Source organism: Meriones unguiculatus, chromosome 11 (genome assembly GCF_030254825.1).
Source record: "Meriones unguiculatus strain TT.TT164.6M chromosome 11, Bangor_MerUng_6.1, whole genome shotgun sequence".
Taxonomy (NCBI): domain Eukaryota; kingdom Metazoa; phylum Chordata; class Mammalia; order Rodentia; family Muridae; genus Meriones; species Meriones unguiculatus.
In genome coordinates, this window is record NC_083359.1 from 20,964,956 (window position 1) to 20,990,355 (window position 25,400).

A 25,400-nucleotide genomic window follows, 5' to 3' on the forward strand; every position below is an offset into this window, starting at 1 on the left:
GAGAATGAGAAGATGAGTTTGATACATATTCAAATCACAGAACAAATAGATCTAGATAACTAATTAGTTAAGGAGCCTGAGGAAGGAGAGGTTTTAAAGGCTCCTCTTAAGGTTTTTCTTTTTTTTCCCTTTTTTGAAAAAAAATTCTTTATTAATTACACTTTATTCACTTTGTATCCCCCCTATGGTTCTCTCCCTCCTCCCTTCCCAATCCCTTCCTTCTTTCCCTTTATGCACGGATGTCACTCCCCGAGTCCACTGATAGGGAGGTCTTCTTTTCCTTCCTTCTGACCCTAGTCTATTAGGTCTCATCAGGAGTGGCTGCATTGTCATCTTCTGTGGCCTGATAAGGCCATCCCTGATCACAAGCTGTACTACAGAGCAACAATACTAAAAACTGCATGGTACTAGCATAGAAACAGACTGGTGATAATGGAACTGAATAGAAGACTCTGAAATAAATCCACACACTTATGGACACCTGATTTTTGACAAAGAAGCCAAAACCATTCAATGGGGAAAAGACAGCATCTTCAACAAATGGTGCTGGTCTAACTGGATGTCTACATGTAGAAAAATGCAAATAGATCCATACTTATCACCCTGCACAAAACTAAAGTCCAAGTGGATCAAAGACCTCAATGTAAAACCAGACACACTAAACTGCTTAGAAGAAAAAGTGGGGAAGAGCCTTGAACTCATTGGCACAGGAGACAACTTCCTGAACAGAACACCAACAGCACAGGCTCTAAGAGCAACAATCAATAAATGGGACCTCATGAAACTGAAAAGCTTCTGTAAAGCAAAGGACACCGTCATCAAAACAAAACGACAGTCTACAGCTTGGGAAAGGATCTTCACCAACCCTATATCTGACAGAGGACTAATATCCTCTCAAGGTTTTTATTGGAAGCTAGTGCCAATAATTAGGAAAGTTTGGCAAACACACCTATAGGATACATGTGACTATCATCTTGTACAGTACATAAAAGAATAAAGTTGTACATACTAAGGGGATATTATACAATATTTTTGTATAAGTATACATTACATAATATCTAAATCAGTTAAGTACATTTCCTCAAATATTCCTTCTGCTAAATTTTTTAAAATCCTTTTTTCTAGCTTTATAAATTTTTTTTATCACATTTATTTAGCATATGTGTGTGCGTGCGTGTGTGTGTGTGTGTGTGTGTGTGTGTGTGTGTGTGTATTTGCATGGCTGGAGGACACCACATGCGAAGACTAGAGCACAACTTTCAGGAAACAGGTCTCTCCTTTCATCATGTAAACCCTGGGGATTGAACTCAGGTCCTCAAGCTTGGCAGCAAGCGCCTTTCCGCACTGAGCCACCTTCTCAGGCCTCTTTGAGCTTCTTGATTACACTACATTATCACTGTCTATAGCTATACTATTATGTAATAGCACACCGGAACTTCTCACTCCAGCCTAATGGCAGCAGCCTTATCAATTGGTTAGTCTCCACCTCTAGCCTTCCCCCCCTACATCCTACTGTTTCTAGTAACCACCATTTAACCGTCAACTTAATTTTTTAACATTAAAATATATCAATTCTTTTTATGCTGTTGTGTATAAGTGTGTATGTGTGTGTGTGTGTGTGTGTGTGTATGTGTGTGTGTATGGTGAGTGCATGTGCATGCCATGCTGTGATTGCGGGGTTCAGAGGACAACTTGAGGGATAGGTTCTCTGCTCCTATCTCACAGGTCTCAGAATTCATATCTGGGTGTCAGGCTTGCAGCAGTTCCTTTACCCACTGAGTTCTCCCACTAGCCTGTCAAGTTTTGTGGGACAAACTTTTAGATTTCCTACGAGTGTGGTTATGCACTGTGTAAGGGTACATGGTACATTTCAATGGACATGGACATGAAGGGGTTCATATTCACCTCATGTCCATTCATGCTCTTCAAAAGACATCAGGATTTCATCACCACATCAAAAAACCTCCATTCTTCCAGTTGAAGGGGAGGAATTATCTCCATTCATCAAGTGTTGTAAACAGTGCTGATATAGACACTGGACTGACAACTCTCTTCAGAATTTAGGTTTCATTTCTTCTATGTGCGTAGCCAGGGTGGGGCCGATAGATTACATGCCAGTTCTAATTTAAAGCTTTCCCCTCCTCAGAACCTCCATATCATCTTCTGCTGTGGCGAGCACAATAAAAAGGTAAAACTTGGAATTCGTGGAAGAGAAGAGCAATGACCGATGACTACGAAGAGACACAGAGCCTCTCTGGGTTGCTTTCATGTGGAAAAGAGAACGACTTTCTTTTGCAGTTTGGTCTACTCACAGGGCACAGTAGGGTCAGCAGGGTGTCAGGCCTTGTCTGGAGCTTTAGGGGTCCCAGGGGCTCAGAGTTACCTGTTAGCATGTCTCCTCCAAAAGGCACACCTGAAGGCATCTTCCTTCTGCTTATCAGCTTGTCCTGCAGCATTCCACGGGGACATGGGAAAGCCAAGCGGAGGATTAACTGAGTCACAGGTTTCCACTGGACTTAGGTTTGCCCTCAATGCTCTGAGGGCTGTCTGTTTAGCAACAATTCCCCTCCGTGGCATATTGATTTAATTTAATTCATGATGTTGAACATATCTTCACTTATCTGTTGGCCGTGTACATCTATTTTTTTTGACTCAAAAGGGTCTTTTTTTTTACCTTAAATTTTTTTTTAATTCACTCTACATACTTGTTGTAGCTCCATCCTTCCTCCTCTCCTAGTCGCACCCTCCCTCCCTTCTCCTCTCCCCTTCCCCTTTCCTCAGAAAAGGGGAGTCCCTTTCCTATCCAGCCCAGCTCATCAAGTTGCATCAGGAGTGAGTATGTCCTTTTCCTCTGTGACCTGGCAAGGCAGTCCTGTCAGGGGAAAGTGATCAAAAATCTGGCAAGTGAGTCCAGTGCAGTGCCTACTTCCCTTCCTAGAGGACTCACATGAGGCCTAAGCTGCCCATCTGATAAATATTTGTAGGGAGCTTAGGTTCAGTTCATACATGATCCTTGGTTGATGCTTCAGTCTCAGAAAGCCCCTCTGGGCCCTTGTTAGTTGGCTCTGTTGGTCTTCTTGTCATCTCCAGGTCCTTTTCTCTTTCCTTCCACTTTTCCACAAGATGCCATAGGCATCACCCATTGTTTGGCTGTGTTGAGGCACTGCTGGGTAGAGCCTCTCAGAGGACAACTCTGGCAGGCTCCTGTCTTCAAGGTTAGCAGAGCATCATTCATAGGGTCAGAGGTTGGCACTCTCAGATAGGGTGGATCTTTGGTTGGGCCAGGCATTGTTTGGACATTCCCTCAATCTCTGCTGTATGTGCTCTATCTTTATCTCTGCACATCTTGTAGGAAGGGTAAATTTTGGGTTGAAAATTTTGTGGGTGGGTTGGTGTATCCTTCCCTCTGCCAGTTAGACTAGGATGGGTGTTCTCTTCAGTCTCTATGGCCTCTGCAATTAGGAGTCTCTGCTTGAGTACCCCTCATATTCTCCCAGGAGTCTACCCTGACTTAGGACTCCAGAGGTAGAGGAAAGGAGATACCCCTTTCCTCACAGAGATACCCCCACCCTCAGTTTCTCTTTTCTCTATAGTCCTGTCCTCTCGCCCTTGTTCTGTTCTGCACCCTCTTAACTCTGCACCCCCTCTCCTACCTTGTTCTCTCTCTTCAGCCACTTCCTCTGTCTGTTCTGTCTTTCTTTCAGAGTGAGATTCATGTGTTCTCCCTTGGATCCTCCGTTACTTGTCTTCTTTGAGTCTGTGCTTCGTAGTATGCTTATCCTGTACTATATGTCTAAAATCCACTTACAGGTGAGTATATACCATGTGTGTCTTTCTGGGTCTGGGGTTACCTCACTCAGGATGACCTTTTCTAATTCCATCCATCATTTGCCTGCAGATTTCATTCTTTCTTTGTTTTTAATAGCTAAGTAGTAATTCATTGTGTAAATGTGCCACAGTTTCTTTATCTATTCTTCAGTTGAGGGACATCTAGGTTGTTTCCAGATTCTGGCTATTGTTAATAGGGTTGCTAGGAACATAGGTGATAAGTGCTCTTGCTGTATGTATGGTGGAACATCTTTTGTATATATACCCAGGAGAAGTATAGCTGGGTCTTGAGGTGAGTTATTCCCAATTTTGTGAGAAAGCACCAGGTTGATTCCCAATGTGGTTGTACAAGTTTACACTCCCACCAGCAATAGGGGAGGGTTCCCCTTTCTCCACACCCTTGCCAACATGTGCTCTTGCCTGAGATTTTGATCTCAGCCATTCTGACTGTTGTGAGATGGAATCTCAGAGTTGTTTTGATTTGCATTTCTCTGATGACTAAGGAATTTGAACATTTCTTTAAGTGCTTCTCTGACATTTGAGATTCCTCTGTTGAGAACTCTTGTTTAGTTCTGGGCCCCATTTTTTTAAAAAATTCTTTATTAATTACATTTTATTCACTTTGTATCCTCCCTGTGGTTCCTTCCCTCCTCCCATCCCAACCCCTCCCTTCCTCCACCCTCTGCATTCATGCCCCTCTCCAAGTCCACTGATAGGGGAGGTCTTCTTTTCCTTCTTTCTGATCCTAGTCAATTAGGTCTCATCAGGAGTGGCTGCATTGTCTTCTTCTGTGGCCTGGTAATGCTGCTTCCCCCTCAAGGGGAGGTAATTAAAGAGCAGGCCAATCAGTTCATGTCAGAGACAGTCCCTGTTCCTATTACAATGGAACCCACTTGGATACTGAACTGCCATGGGCTACATCTGTACAGGGGTCTTAGGTTATCTCCATGCATAGTTCTTGGTTGGAGTATCAGTCCCAGGAAAGACCTCTGTGCTCAGATTTTTTTGGTTCTGTTGCTCTCCTTGTGGAGTTCCTGTCATCTCCAGATCTTACTGTTTCCCACTTCTTTCCTAAGATTCCCTGCACTCTGCCCAAAGGTTGCCCATAAGTCTCAGCATCTGCACTGATAGTCTGCAAGGCAGAGCCTTTCAGAGGTCCTCTGTGTCAGGCTCCTGACTTGTTTCCTGTTTTCTCCTTCTTCTGATGTCCATCCTCTTTGCCTTTCTGGATAGGGATTGAGCATTTTAGCAAGAGTCCTCCCTCTTGATTAGTTTCTTGAGGTGTATAGATTTTAGTAGGTTTATCCTATATTATATGTCTATATGAGTGAGTATATAACTCGGCAATAAAAAACAAGGAAATCATGAAATTTGCAGGTAAATGGTGGGATCTGGGCCCCATTTTAAAACTGGGTTATTTTTATTGGTGTTTGATTTCTTGAGTTCATTATATATTTTGGATATTAGCACTTTGTCAGGTGTAGAATTGGTGAAGACATTTTCCCAATCTGTAGACTGTCATTTCATTTTATTGAGTGTCCTTTGCCTTACAGAGCTTTTCATTTTCAAGTGTCCCCATTTATTAATTGTTGATCTTAGTGCCTGAGCTATTGGGAGTCGGTGGGGCTCCCCTTTTCTGAGGAGCAGGGGAGGGGAAATAAGGACTACAGGGAAGACTGGGAGGAAAAGAAGGAAGGGCTACGACCAGGATATAAAACGAAAAAAAAATTAAAATTAAAAAAAGAAAAGTGACAAGCCCCAATTAACCTGTAAACTCCACCTGTCCAAGGACCAGGTAACTTCCTGGAACACTGGGAATTGTATTTATTGAAAGATAACAAAGCCTCATGGGAAAGTACAGTGGCCTATGAATTTTAGCCATAAAAGATCCTATAACAAGTGTCTCAGGCTACTCAGGTGGGAAATCCAGGGTGTGGTCCCGACCAGTTTTTCTCTTGGTCAGTATTTAATATTTAATACAGCTTGCTCCAAATTTGGCTCAAAATGGTGGAATTTATTTTTTCTCTGGCAAATCTTGGGTTTAACAGACTCTCTCATTTTCTATTTCTTAATTACTTTTTTAAATGTATCTGGATGTTCTGATATTGAGTACATGCATTTTGAGTCATTTTTTTTTCTTTTGATGAATTGACCCTTTCATCATAACTTGTCTTTACAATGGCACCAATCCTTTTTCATTTCTGGAGACATATTCTTGCACTGTCTTTTTTCTCATCTCAGCCACTCACGTGCTGGGACCCCATGCCTGGGCCACCATGCCTGATGTGCATGAAATATCTTAGTTCTCCTTTCACTTTACACATTCTTAAAAGAAGCAAGCTTCTTGAAGGAACACATGTTTGTCTCTCTTAAATACTTATTTTTATCCATTCAGTAATAAACATTCAATAACTCATTAGTAACAACAGTACCTTCAGATAAGTAGAGTCATTTGTAATTTACCTTCTTGTGTTCTCATAGTTCCTCTCTCTGTCTTTCTTTGTCTCTTATTTTCTCCATTTAAAAGTTTTTATTGATGCTTGTGAATTTCACATTACGCACTACAATCCTACCCATCTCTCAGCCTCTTCACATCTGCCCTCTGCCCTTGCAACCTCCCCCCACAAAGAAAAAAGATTAACAAGGAAAACAGAAAACCAAAACATCTCTTTATGAAAGCTCTGGGTGCCATGGTGTGTCACACAATAAGCCATTTTGCTCAAAGAGGTTTGCTTGCAAATGTTCATTGCAGTGAGTCTTTGGTCTGCTTCAAGGCCTCTGGCTTCTTTTATATTATCAACACTGGATTCCCACCAGGACTCCTCTCAGTATCCTGTTGTTGCCTTGTGTCATGGAGGTCCTGCAGCTTTGTATCTTAAGACCAGCCCCTTCGTGCACTCCAGTCTTTCACGGATAGGTTAGATGTTGGGAGGGCCAACTTGGAGCCATGGATCTGGGCCTTCATGGAAGCTGAGTTGATCAGCCCATGAGCTCTTCTAAGCCAGCACCACCAGGGCCAGCTTTCCTGCTGCCCAGGTGAGGGGCAGGACCAGCTCTCCCACTCTCATGCCCTTGGGACTGGCTCTCCTGTGCCCACACTACCAGGGCCAGCCAGCTCTACAGTGCTGCCCACGTGGAGATATCTTAGTTGTTCTTAAGCAATTTACTATAGCTGTGAGCATTTATTACTCTTATAACTTTCTGTAACAAAGATATTTTGTTTTTGGTTACCAGAAACCGTTCAGAAACACCTTTTGATTAAGACAAACTATTTTTTTTTTTTTTTTTACATTTTATTAACTCTGTATCCCAGCCGTGTCCCGATCCCTCATTCCCTCCCAGTCCCTCCCTCCCTCCCTCCCTCATCTCCACCGTGCCCCTTTCCAAGTCCACTGATGGGGGGGACCTCCTCCCCATTCATCTGATCCTGTTTTATCAGGTATCTTCAGGACTGGCTGCAAAGCCCTCCTCTGTGGCCTAACAGGACTGCTCCTCCCTTCGGGGGTGGGGAGACCAAAGAGCCAGTCATCGAGTTCCTGTTAGAAATAGTCCCTGTTCCCCTCACTTTGGGAAACCAATTGGTTACTGAGCTACCACAGGCTACATCTGAGTGGAGGTTCTAGGTTATATCCATACATGGTCCTTGGTTGAATGTCAGTCTCAGAAAAGACCCTGTGCCCAGATATATTTGGTCCTTGTGGAGCTCCTATCCTTTCCCCATCAGACTAACTCCCCTTCTTTCTTATGATTCCCTGTACTCTGCCAAAGGTTTGGTCATGAGTCTTTGCTTTGAAAACACTGCTAGTTAGAGTCTTTCAGATGCGCTCAGTAGACTCCTGTCATACGTTCAATGCACATCCCATCTGTCTTTCTAAACGAGGATTGATCATCTTACCCCATGTCCGCTCAATTGATTATCTTTTTTAGGTGTATAGATTTCATTATGTTTATCATATCTTATAGGTCTATATAAGTGAGTATATCCCATGAAGACAAACTATTTTGATGTGAGAGTAACATGACATAAACATAAAGATAAAATGAAAGACAATGTACTAATGTATAGAAATTTTAATCCAATAACATGACTGCTCTGGCAAGGGATATCATCCAAAGACCTTCTAGGTCTATATGACCCAGCTGGAATGCAGACACCCCTTGGATTACAGTATAATCTTTCTGGAATACCGACATACCCTCAGTACACACCTTTAATCTCAAACAATAAAAGTAAGGTTAGTTTATAGAAGGAAGCAGTCATGTTTGAAAATAATGTCTAATTGAAGGGCAGACAAATCAGGGAAAGATTTGACAGAATGAGTTAACTCTGAGGAGAACAGACAGGAAAGAGAGGAATGAGGCTGTTTTAGTAGGACAGTTTTACAAAGATAGGTGGCAGAGAGAACAAGCTAGGCACAGGTGAAGATAGGTTGAGCCAGAGAATAAGAGGACCCAGAAGATTAGAAGAGATTACTAAAGTTGGTATGAGGCCAAGCAGAGGAATTCAGTATGAAGTAAAGAGAAGCCAGTTCGAATCAGTCAGCTTGGAGAGGATTTTTGAACTAGAACAGCTGAGTTGAGCCAGCCAGCCAGAGTTCAGAAAGACCTAGAAAGGGTGAGAATTTTCAGCAATAAGCCTCTGAGATGACAATTACATCTGGTGACTAAAAGTTACTTTTACATACTAACATAAAAATGACATATATTTTGAATCTTTCCTAATGTAGTTTGCATATTTTTATATTGCTTATTTTTCGTGTGATATTTCTTTTCAGTTGTTTTGTGATTTAGTCTTAAAGAGAGGATGTGATTGGCTTCTGAACTATTTATGATATTAGAGTATTTTGAATTTATATACACATTCTCTCAGCAGTGAGATTTATATATTACGATGCTTTCTTTTCTAAGGATGTCTGTTTTTTTTTTCAGTTTGAAGAATACCATTCAACATTTCTTGTTGGAAGTTTCTATGGAAATATATTCATCGTATCTCAGCCCCCATCCACCACCTGGGAAATTCTTTATGTCTCATTTCTAAGAGAAAGTATGTTGGGCACAGAATTTTTGTCAGAGACATACAATATTTTATCCAGCCACCTTTTCCCTTCTATCCCTATTCTCTTCCTTTTCCAAGTACCTTTGACAGAGCCCCCTTCACGTCCTTGTTCCTCAGGGTATAGATCAGAGGGTTCAGCATAGGAGTAATTATAGTATAAAAGAGGGCAGCAAACTTTCCTTCACTCCCAGAATACCTGTGGACAGGTTGTAGATATGTGTACATGGCTGAGCCATAAAACAGAGAAACCACCACAAGGTGGGACCCACAAGTCCCCAGAGCCTTTCTGCGTCCAGCTCTTGACTTGATCTTCAGCACTGCATGAGCAATGTGTGCATAGGTGCCTAGAATTAGTGCTATGGGACAGACCAAAATGATGGCTCTGGCCACAAACAAGTTGACCTCTGTTCCCGCCTTGTTCTCACAAGCCAGCTTCAGGAGAACAATCATCTCACAGAAGAAGTGGTTCAGGTGATGGCCACAGAGAGGTATGGTCATGAAGAGGCCTGTCTGAATCAGAGAGTTCAAGAAGGCTGCCACCCAGGAGGACATGGCCAATGCCTGGCAGAGCACAGGGTGCATAATGGTTGTGTAGTGGAGTGGATGGCACACAGCAGCATAGCGGTCAAAAGCCATCACAAGGAGCACACACTCAGTTCCACCTAGTAGTAGTGCTATGAAGAGCTGAGCTACACACCCGGCATAGCTGATAGTCTGATCAACTCGGGAAAGATTGATAAGAAGCTGGGGCACAGTGCTACTGGTGAAACAGAGGTCCAGGAAGGAGAGGTGGGCAAGAAAAAAGTACATGGGTGTTTTCAGCCGAAGGTCCAGTTGAGTGAGAGCAATAATGGTGGTATTGCCACAGAGGGTTAGAGAGTAGAAAATTGAAATGAAGACGAGGAAGATAAGTTCCAGTTGAGGCCAATCCGAGAAGCCTACCAACGTGAAATCTTCCAAGCTGAGATTGAAACTTCCCATAGCCTCCTGATTTCACAAGCTGTAGATGACCATGGAATGCTTCTTATTGCAGAAGACACTTAGATACTCCCTTTGCCGAACTAAGTTGACTTCCCACTTTGCTCCACAGAGCCGTCAAAGCTAGGTGAAGGCCTTGCATGTCTGCCTTCTTCCTGTGCTCTCTCCTTCACTTTTGTTGACTGCGCACAGGTTGCATAGGCTGGAGACACAGAAGGTCCTTGTTCTAAAGCCCAAGTGAGCTTAGAGCAGCAAAGCCTGCAGGCCTGAAAGATCACCATCAAACTGTGACAAATTCCCTACTGGGGAGATGCTACACTTATACACACACCAATCTCCCAAGACCATTATTGACAGATAAACAATTTATGGGCTCACATTGCAGGACCAGAACTGAGACAATAGTTGCACCTTTAATAGGCTTGCTTAGTTATTATTATTATATATATTAATTATATCCTTGTTCCATCTCTTTCTCTAGTTAAACCTCAAGCTCAAATTTGTACTCTAAAGATGAACCTATGGTCACTGGCTTTCTTTGGCTGTTCCTCTTCCCAGTATGCATTGACTCAATATCTTTTCTCTGTCTCATTGTTCCTTATCTTCAATTGGCCAATTGTGTGAGTCTGTTAGTTCCAACACCTGAGTCTAGCTGTTGGTACTGATGGGGCTAGGGCTTTTGAAGTAAAAAAAATATTATGCTGTGAAAACATGAATTAAAATGTTTTCCATATCCATCCCAGAGCCATAAGCTTTATGTTATACTTTGCTACTCAGCTCAGCCTTACTGTCTAGGCCCAAATTTTCTCTTCTTAGTTGTATTCTTACCTATTGTACAGATGCTTGGAGCAGCAGTGATGTGGCCTTTGCTTGAATCACATTCCTTCTGCTTATTTTGTGAGTTGATTCAAGCCACCTAGGGCTCTAGATAGCACATTTTCAACTTTGTGGGAATGATGCACCTCCTCCCTCACAGGCTTGCCATGAGGATTCCAGCGCACCAATGAGGAGTCAGCTGTTAAGTTCTGAGGGAAGAAAATGATCATTGCTCCTTTGTTTTTCTCATTTTCTCCTTTCTTAGTTTATGAGCAAAGAGTTTCAGCAGAAGAGGAGGAAGGAGTTGCCATGGTGAGTCCACAGGTTTGCCCTTGACTGCGCATTTTCTCGTCCTCCTGCAACTCAGCGCACATGGATATGGACAGATAGGCCTTTGAGGCCCTGTCCGAGAGCAGCTATCATCTGTCACAAAGGACTGAAAGCCTGAAACTCCATCATGGGGAAATCACAAACACAAATGTGTTTTTCCTACGGTAAGTCTCCCCACCGTTCCTATTTCCTCATTTCTCATCATCTCCCTGTGACAAGCTATTCCCTTATCGCCACACTTATCCTCCTTAGGCAGTTTCTTTCTCGCTCTTCCACTACTTCTTGAAATTCTTTAAAATATGCTTTTGTGCTCCTACATACCGTGACTCTTTAGCAGTAGAGAACGCAGTAGATGTAAAGGCAAAAAGGCAAATAGCAGTGGCTTCTTTATCACACTGATGACCAACCAGGGGTCTCACCCCTGAGAAAGTCTAATTCGCCTTCTTTTAGCAGTCACTAAGCTCTTCATCTAGGGGCGGGTCTTGTGAAATTTTCTATGCTGTGATGTGAACCCTTGTTGGAATTGTTCAGGTCTTGTTTAGGCAGTCATGTTGTTGATATTTTATAGGAATAGCTAGAAAGCACAATAGAAATGCATACTTCCTGGTCCTCTGACTTCTTATCTCTCTGCCTCCTCTCCCATGATATTCCCTTAGTCATGGTTCAGGAATTGTGTTGTAAGTGTATCGATTGGGATAGGGTATCACATGGCCAATTGTTTTCTGCATTTTGGAAGATAATCTAAAAATGCTGGTAGGATGATAATGGATCTGGTTTCCTTGGAATCTATTTTTTTTTAAAACTTGGAATGTGCTGTGCAAAGCAACAGCCCAAAGATTATGCAAACATGATCATAACCTTTTCTCTTCCCGTTTTATCGTGTTTACTTTTTCTTCCTACCCAAGACTTTGACCCCTGCATGCCTGCTTATGAGTATCTTGTTTGACAAATATGTCCTGATTTGTAATCCCTAGGGTCTTGCTGAGAATTTGTTGATTTGCAGGATCACAACATCAAACTCCATCTGCAGTATCATTGTGATTCTCTCTCAAGACTGTGCTTAGTGACTCCCTGCATTCAGCACAATTCATTTTTCTCTCCTTGAACTGCCCATGTGTCTCAGGATCCAGTTGCTGGAGTTATATCACCTTCTCAATCTTTCATACCTTTCTTTCCTTTCACTGTTCCTTGTGGTCAGTAGCTAAGGTCTGATTCATGTCCATATTTGATAATCAAGACAATAAAATTACTCCCTAGGAAATATTTCCTTTCTTAAACAGGAACTGCAGCTTGCTGATCACATGGCCACAAACCTGACCTCTAACATACCTCCAACATTATTTATTTTCTTTTTTCCCTTTTATTAAACACAGATTATTTTTCCATACCATAGAATCTGAATACAGTTTCCCCTCCATCTACTCCTCCAAGTTCCTTCCCATCTGTTCTCCTACCTGATCCATATCCACTCTCCCTCTTTCTCTCATTAGAAAAGAATGGGCTTCTAAGCAGTAACAACAAAACATAACAAAATGGAATATAGTCCTGGACAGAACACCAACAGCATTGGCTCTAAGAGCAACAATCAATAAATGGGATTTCATGAACCGAAAAGCTTCTGTAAAGCTTCTGTAAAGCAAAGGACACTGTCATCAAAACAAAACGAATGCCTACAGATTGGGAAAGGATCTTCACCAACCCTTTATCTGACAGAGGGCTAATATCCAGTATATATAAAGAACTCAAGAAGTTAAACAGCAGCAAATCAAGTAATCCAATTAAAAAATGGGGTACAGAGCTAAACAGAAAATTCTCAATAGAGGAATATCGAATGGCAGAGAAACACTTGAAGAAATGTTCAACATCCTTAGTCATCAGGAAAATATAAATCAAAAAGACCCTGAGATTTCACCTTACACCCATCAGAATGGCTAAGATGAATAACTCAGGTGACAACACATGCTGGAGAGGTTGTGGAGAAAGGGGAACCCTCCTCCACTGCTGATGGAAATGTAAACTTATAGAACCAATTTGGAAATCAGGCTGGTGCTTTCTCAGACAATTAGGAATAGTGCTTCCTCAAGACCCAGCTATACCACTCCTAGGCAGATATCCAAAAGACAGTCAAGTATACAACAAGGACGTCTGCTCAACCATGTTTGTAGCAGCTTTATTTGTAACAGCCAAAAGCTGGAAACAGCCCAGATGCCCCTCAGTTGAGGAATGGATACAGAGATTGTGGTACATCTACACAATGGAATATTACTCAGTGATAAAAAACAAGGAAATCATGAAATTTGCAGGTAAATGGGAACTGGAAAAGATCATCCCGAGTGAGGTATCCCAGAAACAGAAAGACACACATGGTATATACTCACTCATAAGTGGATGCTAGACATATAATATAGGATAACATACTAAAATCTGTACACCTAAGGAAGCTAATCAGGAAGGAGGACTTTGGCTAAGATGCTCAATTCCCATTCAGAAAGGCAAAGAGAATGGACATCAGAAGAGGGAGAAAACAGGGAACAGGACAGGAATCTACCACAGAGGGCTTCTGAAAGGCTCTACCCTGCAGGGTATTGAGGCAGATGCTGAGACTCATAGCCAAACATTGGGCAGAGTACAGGGAATTTTATGAAAGAAGTGGGAGATAGTAAAACCTGGAGAGGACAGGAGCTCCACAAGACAGCAACAGATCCAAAAAGTCTGGCCACAGAGGTCTTTTCTAAAACTGATACTCCAGCCAAGGACCACTTATGGAGATGGCCTGGAACCCCTGCACAGAGGTAGCCTATGGCAGTTCCGTGTCCAAGTAGGCTCCATAGTAATGGGGACAGGGACTGTCTCTGCCATGAACTGATTGGCCTGCTCTTTGATCACCTCCCCCTGAGGGGGAGCAGCCTTACCAGGCCACAGAGGAAGACAATCCTGCCATTCCTGATGAGACCTGATAGACTAGAATCAGAGGGAATGGGAGGAGGACCTCCTCTATCAGTGGACTGGGAGAGGGACAGGGGTGGGGAAGAGGGAAGGTGCGATGGGAGGGAGACAGAGGGAGGTACAGGGGGGCTACAAAGTGAAAAAACTCTAATTAATAAAAATAATAAAATGAAATAAAATAAAAAAGATAAAACCCAAACCATCACATCAAAGTTGGACAATCCAAGCCAACAGAAAAATAAAATAGCCCCAAGAGGAAGCGTAAGAATCAGAGACCCACCTGTTTACACATTCAGGAATCCATAAAAGCGCTAACTGAAAGCTGTAGTACATATTTTATAGGACCTGGTGCTCTAACCAAGGTATTATTATTATTATTATTATTATTATTATTATTATTATTGTCACAGTGGCTCAGGGCCTGGGCAGAAACGAGCGTTCCTATGGGAGCCCAGTGCATGTGGGTGGGAGATAGTGAGTAGGATGCATTAGAAAGATATACAATGACCTCCTTTCAATTGATGAGTCTCTAAACACTGAGGAAAATGGGTGCTTTCCAGTGTTCTCTTCCTCAAGCAAAGGCCATTTTGCCTTAAAATACCCCGTCCTGCTGACTGGCGAAAGCAGAAGTGTGGCTAAGCAGATATTACTGATTCGGAATGATACACATGCTAATCCTAGCCATCACCAAATATTACACTGTTATTATCTCCCGTCATGCTTAGTGAATAGCCTGCACCATCAGATAGGGTACTGACTATTACATACGTTCTTGGCTGTATATTTGGAGTAGAACATTGACTAAATGTCTAGAATCAAAGGAGGATGAAACTGAGAAACCATCTTTAAACATCTTTCTGGGAAACAGGTGTTTCTAATTGAATAGTGGGACCTGATAGTGGCACACACCTGTGATCACAGCACCTGGGAGGCTGAGACAGGAGAGAGGGGCATCTGAGGCCAAAGTGGGATTCACAGTGAGATCCTGTCTCCAAAAAATGATGGCAGGAATATTCAAAAACTGTTAACCTGGCGAGGCGGACTGGGAGGAGAGGAGAGAGGGGCACCCTTGGGATATAAAATAAACAAACTTAAATAAAATAAAAATTTTAAAAAAATAAATATGAAAAAAAAGTAAAAAAAAAAAAAAAAACAACAACAAAAAACCCAAACGATTAGGACCTGAGAAGAGAACATGTAAAGGGAGCTGCGATCATTTGTACCCGAGTTTAAAGAGATGATCTACGGAAAAAGCCGTGGGCTTGCCTTGCTCTTTCCCTACAGGCACAACCCAAACAACTGATCACATTGAAAGGAAGGCAAATGTAACTCATCAAGAACGCGTGACGAAAGAATGAAAGTTTCTAAAAGCAGCTTGTCGGGAAAGGAAGTGATATTTAGGCAACTTTATAAAGTTCTCTGTTCTCTCAAAGGGAGCAAGATACCTGTCTGGGATATTCTAAAATGTTTCTGCAGAGGTGAAAGATTGCACTGGGGGTTGGTGTGTGTCCATCAGAACTGGTGGTCTCTACCCTTCTACCCTTCCTTATATTTTAAAATTTGTCTCCTGTCACTGGCCTATTTGGCACACAGAATTTTTGAGTTGTATTAGTAAAGCCAGTGGTTGCTTGTATTCGAATTCCTGAGTGTATTCTCAATGTGTCTATGAATGATATTAAAAATAACAAACTTCTTTGTCATCAGCCATGTCTAAATTCTTATGGGATGCATTTCTATATCCTTCGGCCATGTCTACTAATTAAATGATATTGTTTGACTATATTGGGGCTGCTATCTGGCTATGAAATTTCACCTCTCTGAGCAAATATGCTGGCGAAGATTCCTTCCTGATCAGCTTCGTTGTTTGACCAGGTGCTCTTGGAGGGGGAGGGGGATGCGGCCTCACTTCGTCACATCACGTCTGTAACTGTGGCTCTTTTATAGCGTTTGGGGGATTAACATCACTAATGAGCCTAAGGATGAACAAAACATCCTGCAACCCATTTTCCATTCCTAACTGCCATGCTCCAAAGTCAGGCACTGTGTGCTCTGGACTCCACTCCTTCTGCACTGTAGAGCACAGAATTTCTCAGAGGCTCCCAAGAGTCTGTAGGAAGATCTGCTGCAAGACGTGCCTATCAAATATCAAGTTGTAACCCACCCAAATCTCTACTCTAAGAGTAGGAAAACACACAGATTGTCCTCAACATAACTGACACCGAAAGGCTGAAATAACAAATTCCTTGTTTTCACTGCTACTGTTTCAGTCTGCTGGAGTTCCCTGCTGCTGTCTATTCCTCTAAGGAATTCTTGATTTATTTCAACAGCTCTGACAGAACCTTTGTCTTTTGGATCTGTTGATTGGAATTTCCTTGAATTATCAAAGCTTTGGTATCCTACTGTTTGTTATAGAAGGGGGTGAAGAGCCCAGGGGAATGCCTCTTATTTTCTGTATTTTAACCGTGTATCCTGAGGAGTTCACCCAGTCAGCACTTACCTGGAATTCAAAGCCTCCAACAATTCTATTGGCTGCAAAGGAGTGATGGCCACCGGTGACCGGTGACAGCTATTGACATCTGGAAGTCCATTTTCTCTTCGATCTTGATTGCAGCTTTGGTGGGAAGGACTCAGGGCAGAGCTTCTGTCTCTGAGGAATCATGACCGTAAATGTTCTTCCCCCAGTATCACAGACTGCTGATGCTCCTAAGCTCAGAGGTGATGACGAAGAGCTGTCAACTGCCTCTTGACCCCAGAACTATGTTGGCATAGTGTGATACCAGTTTTTGACTGTGTATTTATACATATATTATTTGCTGACAATGGTAATGAGCACGAGTTGGCTAGTATATGTGGTCTTGGAGAGCGCTGGGACCCGTTGCACTAATTATAATTAATAGAGTGTCTCTCTAAGATCTTCCCTGCAGTCTTCAGTTCTCTCTGTTCCTCATGCCCTGCCAGACCAATCTGATGTGCTCATTATTCTCAAAATAAAACTTCTCACTTGCTCATGGAACTCTCTAGTGTGAGATACACTGTACTTTCCTACTGTGACCCCATTCCTACCACACCTTCACCAATCAAACCAAATGTCGTATCTCAACTGAGGCCTGTCCTGTTCATGACGCTTCGAGTAGGTTTCTTCTCTGTACCTCCCATGTAGAGCTCATATATTCCTAGCTGTGTTTACAAGTAGGAATGTATCCAACTAATATTTATTTTCTTGCTGGTGAGCACAATACTTTTATTTTTCTGTAAAATGTGTAACATAGTAATATTTATTTGCTTTGAGTCTTATTTTTATTTCTAATACTCTAGAAATTCATACATTCACTTCAAAATAATACATTGAAAAAGTATACTCTTTTGATACTATGGTAAATAGAAGAGCCAACACACTGAGCCACCTATATTCACTTAAAGAACCATACTATGACTTAAGGAAATAGCTTTGCTGTCACTAGCCTTGTGACCTGACATGCTTGAGCCTTAATTTCCCGACCCATAAGATGATGTAACTATGACATGTCTTCTACTACTGTTTGTGGGTGCCTCACATTTGGCAGACAGTCATTCAGTTTTTGTGAGGGCTACTAACAGGAGTATGGGAGAGGACTTAGCTACAGGAATGGGGATGACCCCAAATCAGCTGGACAACTGAAAAGAGTGCTGCAAGCCTGAAGCACTGCCCTTTGCTCAGGCAGCTCTGTAAGGCTTGGGATCTCCTCTCTGCACGCTAGCAGGTCAGCGTTCTCCTTAGCAGTAGTCTACTCCTGTAGAAGGCTTTCTGGTGAACTCCTTTCATTATATCTGGGCCACCGGCCCGCAGCTGGTGCTGTCTACACTCAGGTTTGATCTTAATAGATACAGCCAGAGCTTTATGAATCTCCCAAGTGTTTCTCAATCCCATCAGGGGTGGCAACCAAGATTAACAACCACCAAACAAGCTTTCAAAATGCTCTTTAAAAAAATGACTGCCTCTGACATAATCTGATTGGCCTGCTCTTTGATCACCTCCCTCTGAGGGGGGAGCAGCATTACCAGGCCACAGAAGATGACAATGCAGCCACTCCTGATGTGATCTGATAGACTAAGATCAGAAAGAAGGAGAGGAGGACCTCCCCTATCAGTGGACTTGGGGAGGGGCATGCATGCAGAAAGGGGAGGGAGTGTGGGATCGGGAGGGGAAGACGGAGGGGCTTATCGGGGGGATACAAAATGAATAAAGTGTAATTAATAAAAGTTAAATAAAAAAATTAAAGAAAAATGCTCTTAAAGCCAAGTAGTGGTGGCCCTCACCTTTAATCCCAGCACTTGGAAGTGAGAGGCAGGTGGATCTCTGTGTGTTCAAGACCAACCTGGTCTACAGGGTGAGTTTCAGGACAGCCAGGGAAACACAAAGAAACACTATCTCAAAAAACAAAACAAAACAAAGCAAAAACAACAACAAAAAGTGCACTTATAAAAATTTCTCTGGAGCTGGGAGTGGTGGTTCATGTCTGTAATTCCAGCCCTCAGGGAGACAGAGACAGGTGGATCTCTGTGAGTTCATGGCCAGCCTTGCCTACAAAGTGAGTCCAGGACAGCCAAGGCCACACAGAGAAATCTTGGCTAGAAAAACAAACAAACACAGTTCTGTGGCTAGAATATGATTATGTTTTTTTAAATATTAGTTTTGGCTGCTTCCATGCTGCTTGTTTGCTCTGTAGCTGAGCAGGCTAGAATGGCGCCTCTGATGTGGTGTGAGTGCGGCTGCTGTCTGCAGTGAGGGGATTTTAGGGGAGTTCCAAAGTCGCAGCATACACTCTTCCAGCCCTCTATGTTTGGCAGAGTCAGAGCACCAATGCAGGTATTTTGAGAGTCCATTGCATGAAGCTGTGAGGATGAGGCTTGAGTTGCATTTTTACGACGACAAGATATTGAGATACCTAAGCAATGAGATACCAGCCATGAGAGATGCATATAGTTATGGGATATTTTAGGATGCAGTGACGTATGAGGATGTGCATGTGAACTTCACTCCAGAAGAGTGGGCTTTGTTGGATCCTTCCCAGAAGAGTCTCTACAAAGATGTGATGCTGGAGACCTACAGAAACCTTTTTGCTATAGGCTACAATTGGGAGAACCGTAATATTGAAGAACATTGTCAAAGTTCTGGAAGACTTGGAAGGCAAGAAAGAACACATACCGGAGAGAAGCCCTACAAATGTAATCAATGTGAAAAAGCCTTTTCCCAACACAGTCATCTTCAAATACAGAGTTAACACATATTGGAGGCAAACCTTATGAATATAACCAGTGTGGTAAAGCTGTTTCACAACACAATCATCTCCAGGTCATAAAAGAACACATACTGAAGAGAATATTAGTTTTGCATAATGGGAGATTTGGGAGAAACTGAATGATTTTTCTTACTACATCAGAATTTTGTTTACCACATAATTAGCAAATATTGATTTTTTTGTTTCCATTTTTTTTTTTTGAGACAGGGTTCCTCTGTGTAGCTCTGGCTGCCTTAGAACTCACTCTGTAGACCAGGTTGGCCTCGAAGTCACAGAGATCCTCCTGCCTCTTGAGTGCTATTCCTCCCCAGCTGCAAATATTGATTTTAATAACTTTATTAAGATATAGTTAACTGCATTGGGGGTGTGGTTCACAGCACTCTTGCTATGTAAGTGTTGGGTACTGAGTTTGGACACCCAGTACCCATGTAGAAGCTGGACAGGTATGGCGACTAACTATAATCCCAGTACTTAGGAGACACAGATGGGCTCTGAGGCAAACTGACTATCTTGATTAACTCAATAAGTAAATTTTTAGTTCCGTTGAGAGACTCAACAAATATTGTGAAGGAGCTGGAGAGATGGCCTAGCAATTAAGAGTGCTTACTGCTCTTGCATAGTGTTATGGGGTATTACCCAGAGAAGACTTCTCAGACATGGGTTTAAGTCAATAAAAAGTATTTATTAGGCAGCTAGTGACTGCACTGGGTGTTCAGGACTTCAGTGTAGAAATGAGCCTTTCTCAGGGTAAGGATTTTTTTTTGGCTTTAATTAATTAATTTATTCACTTTACATCCTGACCATAGCCTGTCCTTTCTCTCCTCCTGGTTCCATCCTCTCTACCCCCATCCCACTCCACAGAAAAGGGACTTCCCTGCCAACCTACTCCAGCACATAATGCCACATCATGACTGAGCTTGCTCATCCTCTTTTTCTGTGGCCTGGAGAGGCAGCCCTGGCGGGGGAAGTGATCAAATAGCAGGTGACAGAGTCCATGTCAGAGAATCCCTGCTCTTCTTACTAGGCAACTCATATGAAGCCTGAGCTTCCCATTGGCTACATCTGTGTAGGTGGCCTAGGTCCAGTCCATGGATGGTCCTTGGTTAATGCTTCAGTCTCCGCAAGCCCCTCTGGGCCCTGGTTAGTTGGCTCTGTTGGTCTTCTTGTGGAGCTCCTATCTGCTCCACCCAGCAGTGGATCAAAACAGATTCTGAGACTCAGGTGAGCTTTTAAGCACCCCCCCCCAAAGTTCTAGGTTGACATACTTCAGTTAACAAGAACAGTTAGCCAGTAGCAGAATTATAGAAGCTAAAAAGCATGGTTAGTACATTTTGAGAATTTCTCAGAACTATATGGATTTTGGTGGATTAGGTCTTGGTTTTGGTCTCGGTAGGTGGTGCTGTCTACATGCTGAGTTTTACAGCCTGAATGGTACTTCCTTCATGGAATCAGTTGTACTAAAGTCTGGGGGCCCTGTTATACAGAAAATCTGCGTTCAGTTCTCAGCACCCACGTTAGGTGGCTTAAAACCACCCATAACTCCATTTTCTGACCTCCTCAGGTGCCTGTGCAAAATATACAGATACACACATAGGTACATACAACGATGAATAAATGAAAACAAAACAAACCTTATAAACAAACAAAAGTGGAGCGAAACTGAAGAATATATCCAATGCCACCTTTGAACTTCAACAGACACACAGACATAGACACACACACAGACACACAAACGCACAGACAGACACAGAAAATACATTTAAGTATTTTCCTAAAGGATTTCATTTGCTTTTCCTAGCGATTTCAGAATCTACACTCAAGTTAAATTTAGCCCTGATCTTGAGCATGATTACACTGAACACCTTGCACACAGAATGGTTCATCTATCAAACAGTACACACATGTGAGGCGTGCAATTCAGAATAGAGTGACGTAATGCGTTTTATTTATTTATTTGATCTTATTTGATGTGTATAGGCGTTTCGCCTGCATGCCATATGTATACAGTGCCAGCAGAAGTGGCATTGAACCCACTAAAATTGGAGTTTGGTTGGGAGCCGCCATGTGGGTGCTGGCAGTCAAACCCAGGCCGACTGGAAGAGCAGCCAGTGCTCCTAGCTGTTGAGCCATCTTTCCAACGTAATAGTCTCAACTGTCAGTTCAGTAGCCTCAAGCACGAGGAAGCCACCAAGTAAAGCTGTGACTGGATTACTGCGACCTCCTGTGGATACTTTTCTTTGGGGGCTGAGGAGCAGCAGAGCCCTACTCTACAGAAATAAGAAAGAACATGTGTTTAGAAGAGAAGGCTTGCATCACTTCTGCCACTTGATGCTGATGTTGTGTCCTGTGACTCTGAGGAATTTGTTAGTTTTAATAGTTCTTTCGGTGAATTTCAAAAGCTTTTTATCTCTATAAAGTCAGGTCATCTTCCCATAGTACAATTTGGCTTCCTCATATCTAGTTTGCATGTACTTTACTTTATTTTCTTGCTTGATTGCTCTCACTAAGACTTCCAGTACCGTACTGAGTAGGATTTGTAAAAGGGGCCGTCATTAACTTGTTCTGAATCTCAGAGAGAAAATTTTGGTTTTTTCCCATTCAGTACTTATATGTATGACTTTATTATGTTGGGGCACATTTCTAATTCATTCAGAGACTTTATCTTAAAGAACTGATGCGTTTTTATCATCTTTTCTATTCATTGAAATCATCATGTTTTTATTTAAATTATTTTTTTAATTGAAAATATGTTCTTCTCTCAAACATTAGACCCTGACCACAGTTTCCCCTCTACTCTTCCTTTTCTGATTTCCCACCCCCACCTCCTCTCTTCCCAGATCCACTCTTCCTCCTCTTCCCTTTAGAAAAGACCAGGCCTCCAAGAGACAACAACCAAACACAACAAAACAAGGTACAATAAGACAAGGCAAAACCCTTCATACTGAGACTAGACAAAGCAACTCAATAGGGAGATCATCAGATGCTTTTTTGTTCTTTGTTTTGTTGGTATGTGTCATGGGTTTGATGTGTATTGACACATTGTTGCATTTTGGGGAATCACATTTTGTCACAGTGAATAGGCATTTTAATGTACCATTGGATCGGATTTACTAGTATTTGTACTGAAAATACACCTAGGTGTATTTATACATGTATAAATACAGTGTAATAGGTATATTTTCTTTTTTTTTTAGGTGTATTTTTAATACTATCATCTATGCCATCAGGGATACTGGCCTGTTACTTTTGTTTATTTGTTTGTTTATTATTTCAGCTTTGTGTGTGTTCAGGTGCATGTGTGCATGTGTGTATGTGTGTGTGCATGTATATGTGTGTTTATCTAGTTTTGTTATAAGGATAAAGGGGGCCTTACAGAATGGATCTGGAAGAATTTTCTGTTTTTCATTTTTCTTTCTGGAATAATTAAGGAAGGTATGATATTGGTTGTTGTAAGTTTGGTAGTGGTTTTTTTTTTTATTTTTAACAGTGAAGCCGTCTGAAACTGGTTATTTCTTTGGTGAGATGCTTTTTTAAATAACTTCTTTAATCTCATTGATTGCTACTGATCTGTTGAGGCTTTACATTTCTTGATGATCCAGTCAGGCTAAGCTGAATGTATCTAATAACCTGTCAGTTTTATGTAGGTCTTTGAAGTCCTTGGTCTATTGTTTCTCATGGTGGTATCACTTTTCCAGTGTCTGCTGAAATGGTTTCACTTGTTAAGAGTTCTTTTTTTTTTTAAGGGTTTGTCAATTTTGTTATTTTTTAATAATCAGATTTTCATTTTGTTTGTCATTTCTATATGTATATGATCATATATAGAACAACCATATGTATATATGAAAAATATGTAACTTTATTTTTGCATATATAATATATGTAATATGTATACACATATGATATATGCGTAGCATGGTATACATATAATGTGTATATGTAAAAACATCTAAAATTTAATATATACATATGTATGTAACCTTTATAAAAACTCTATATAAAGTTTAGAAATTTTAAATGAGAGAAAACATACATTTGTCTGAGATTGGCTTAATTATCTTAATAATTATTTCAAGTTTCTTTTTTTTTTCTGAAAATGACATGGCTTTGCTCTCTGTGGCTAAAAAAATCATTTAGCCACTGTCATAGATGAGAATATCTATGAATACCCAGGGGTTAGAGGTTTCCATGGAGATGGCAGCTGTTTTTCACAAGATATAAATTGCAAAAGCAATGTCTGTATGTTCCCACCTGTACTAATTGCTTTACATCAGGTTTTTCAATTTTTAAATGACCACCTTTCTTTACTACATTCCAAATAAAAGAGTAATGTATTAGTCACAAAACTTTAGTCCTTTTCTCTATTAGGTATATCTCTCTATCTATGTACATATATAGGTATATATATATATATATATATATAATTGTTTAAATGGCATGAAAGAATACAGGACAAAGCATTTGCTTCGTGCATATAATTAGTCATTACCTTGAGCTAAAGAGGTATAAAAGAATGGATGGCAGAGCTAAGGAAGTAGGATCAAAAATATAATAGGCCAGTTCCAAAGGCTGTACCTTCATTTAATGCTTAGGTAACTTGAAGTAAATCATACAAAAATTATTTAAACTTCATTGCCTTTATCAATAAAACCAATGAGGTCAGGAGAGGGAATATAACTATTTTAAATGTTGAGGAATCAAGTGTGACAATGCAGTACATTCTTCAGCATGAATTTTGACATAAAAGGTTCAAGAAATGATCACATACATCCCTTATATGTGAAGAACGAAAGCATCCACACTGATGGCAGAATGGCCATAACTCAGAAGGATGCAGGAGCCAGCTCGGAATGGAGCAAGGAGAGTTTGTGATGCACTTTGAGCTCACATTTGGTTTCCCTCCCAACCATATTTCTTTCCAGGCTCATTCCTCTACTATTAAGCTCTGACTCTCAAAGCTGGGTAGACATTCAGCTCAGGGACCCAGTGATTTCCTGGCATCGTGATTCACTAGCTTTGATACCCAGGACCTTGGGAGAAAGTGGAATGGGAGGGAAACCCTTCCTCAGGAAAAGAGAATCATAGAGTGCAACGGTATGGACTGGGTACTGGATTAGGGTTACAAAAACTGTCTTAGGCTCATGTCATGCAGACATAGATAAAGTTATTTTAAAAACTGTAAATCTTAGTTTAGTCATGAATTACATTTAGCTCTCACAACTATTTGTATAAAAATATTTCAAAGACTATGCAAGTAGCGACTGGTATTGGAATTTTTATCCAACCTGAAAAAAAATAAAAGTTTAAAGCTTATTTATGAGAACATTTATACGTTGATCTGAGCCATCATTTAAGGGCATGAGAACAAGCAGGTGTGGTAGATTCCGAAGACTCCACCTCACCACACTAAGTCATCTCTGTGTTCACTGGTGCTACTGTCTTCCCTTTTTTGTTGTTGTTATACAACTTTCTCAATGTTTACTGCTTTTGCGATCATTTCCATTCTTTCTTTTCTTCAATGGAAGTCTCTTCACCATGGTAACAAACAAACCTGTGACCCATCTGAGTGGATTTCGATTTTTTTTTTAATTTGGTGCTGTTTTACCAACTTTGTATTTTCTTTAAGTATTTAGCTAAATGACATCATGTTTAAAACTCTACATGTTTGATGGAGTACTTCTGACCACACTCTCCTTCTTTTCTCTAGTAACAGGAAGTACTAAAAAACTAGAAAGGCAGAAATGACCTGAGAACCTAAAAACCCTGAGTGATGAGAGGATGCTGGCAGCTAACCAGGAAACCAGTGGTGAGCAATGGTCTATGCCTATGGGCAAAGTAAGATCTACACATCATACATTAAGCATCACCAGCTATGGAAAAGGCATTTCATGTTCAAATAACTCTTTCTTCACACTCAGAAATTCCTCCACACCTGTGCTATTCTCTGCATGTGGTAAGAATATGCCGTCTTCTCAAAAATTCTTGTGCTACGTTTGAGATAAATCAACTTTTACTCCCTTCTTGTAACTAAGACACTAAGAGAAAGACGTTAAAGAGATCTCGACTTCTGACTCCCAAAGAAGAAAGCAACACATTCCCAGACTTTCTGGACTTCAGAATATGAGAGCTATCACAGAAAGTTGTAGTGGTCCTGCTTTCTTCTCCTGCCC

The 25,400-nt window shown here is 41.4% G+C and overlaps 1 protein-coding gene across 1 annotated transcript; it reads right to left on the minus strand.

Moving 5' to 3' along the window:
* Positions 1–8,864: 8,864 nt before the first annotated feature.
* On the minus strand, positions 8,865–9,887 carry LOC110547380 (olfactory receptor 2Y1-like). Its single transcript, XM_021634894.2, has one exon. It carries the CDS (start codon positions 9,863–9,865, stop codon positions 8,942–8,944), a length of 924 nt encoding a protein of 307 aa, XP_021490569.1. The 5' UTR covers positions 9,866–9,887; the 3' UTR covers positions 8,865–8,941.
* Between the last annotated feature and the right edge of the window lie 15,513 nt (positions 9,888–25,400).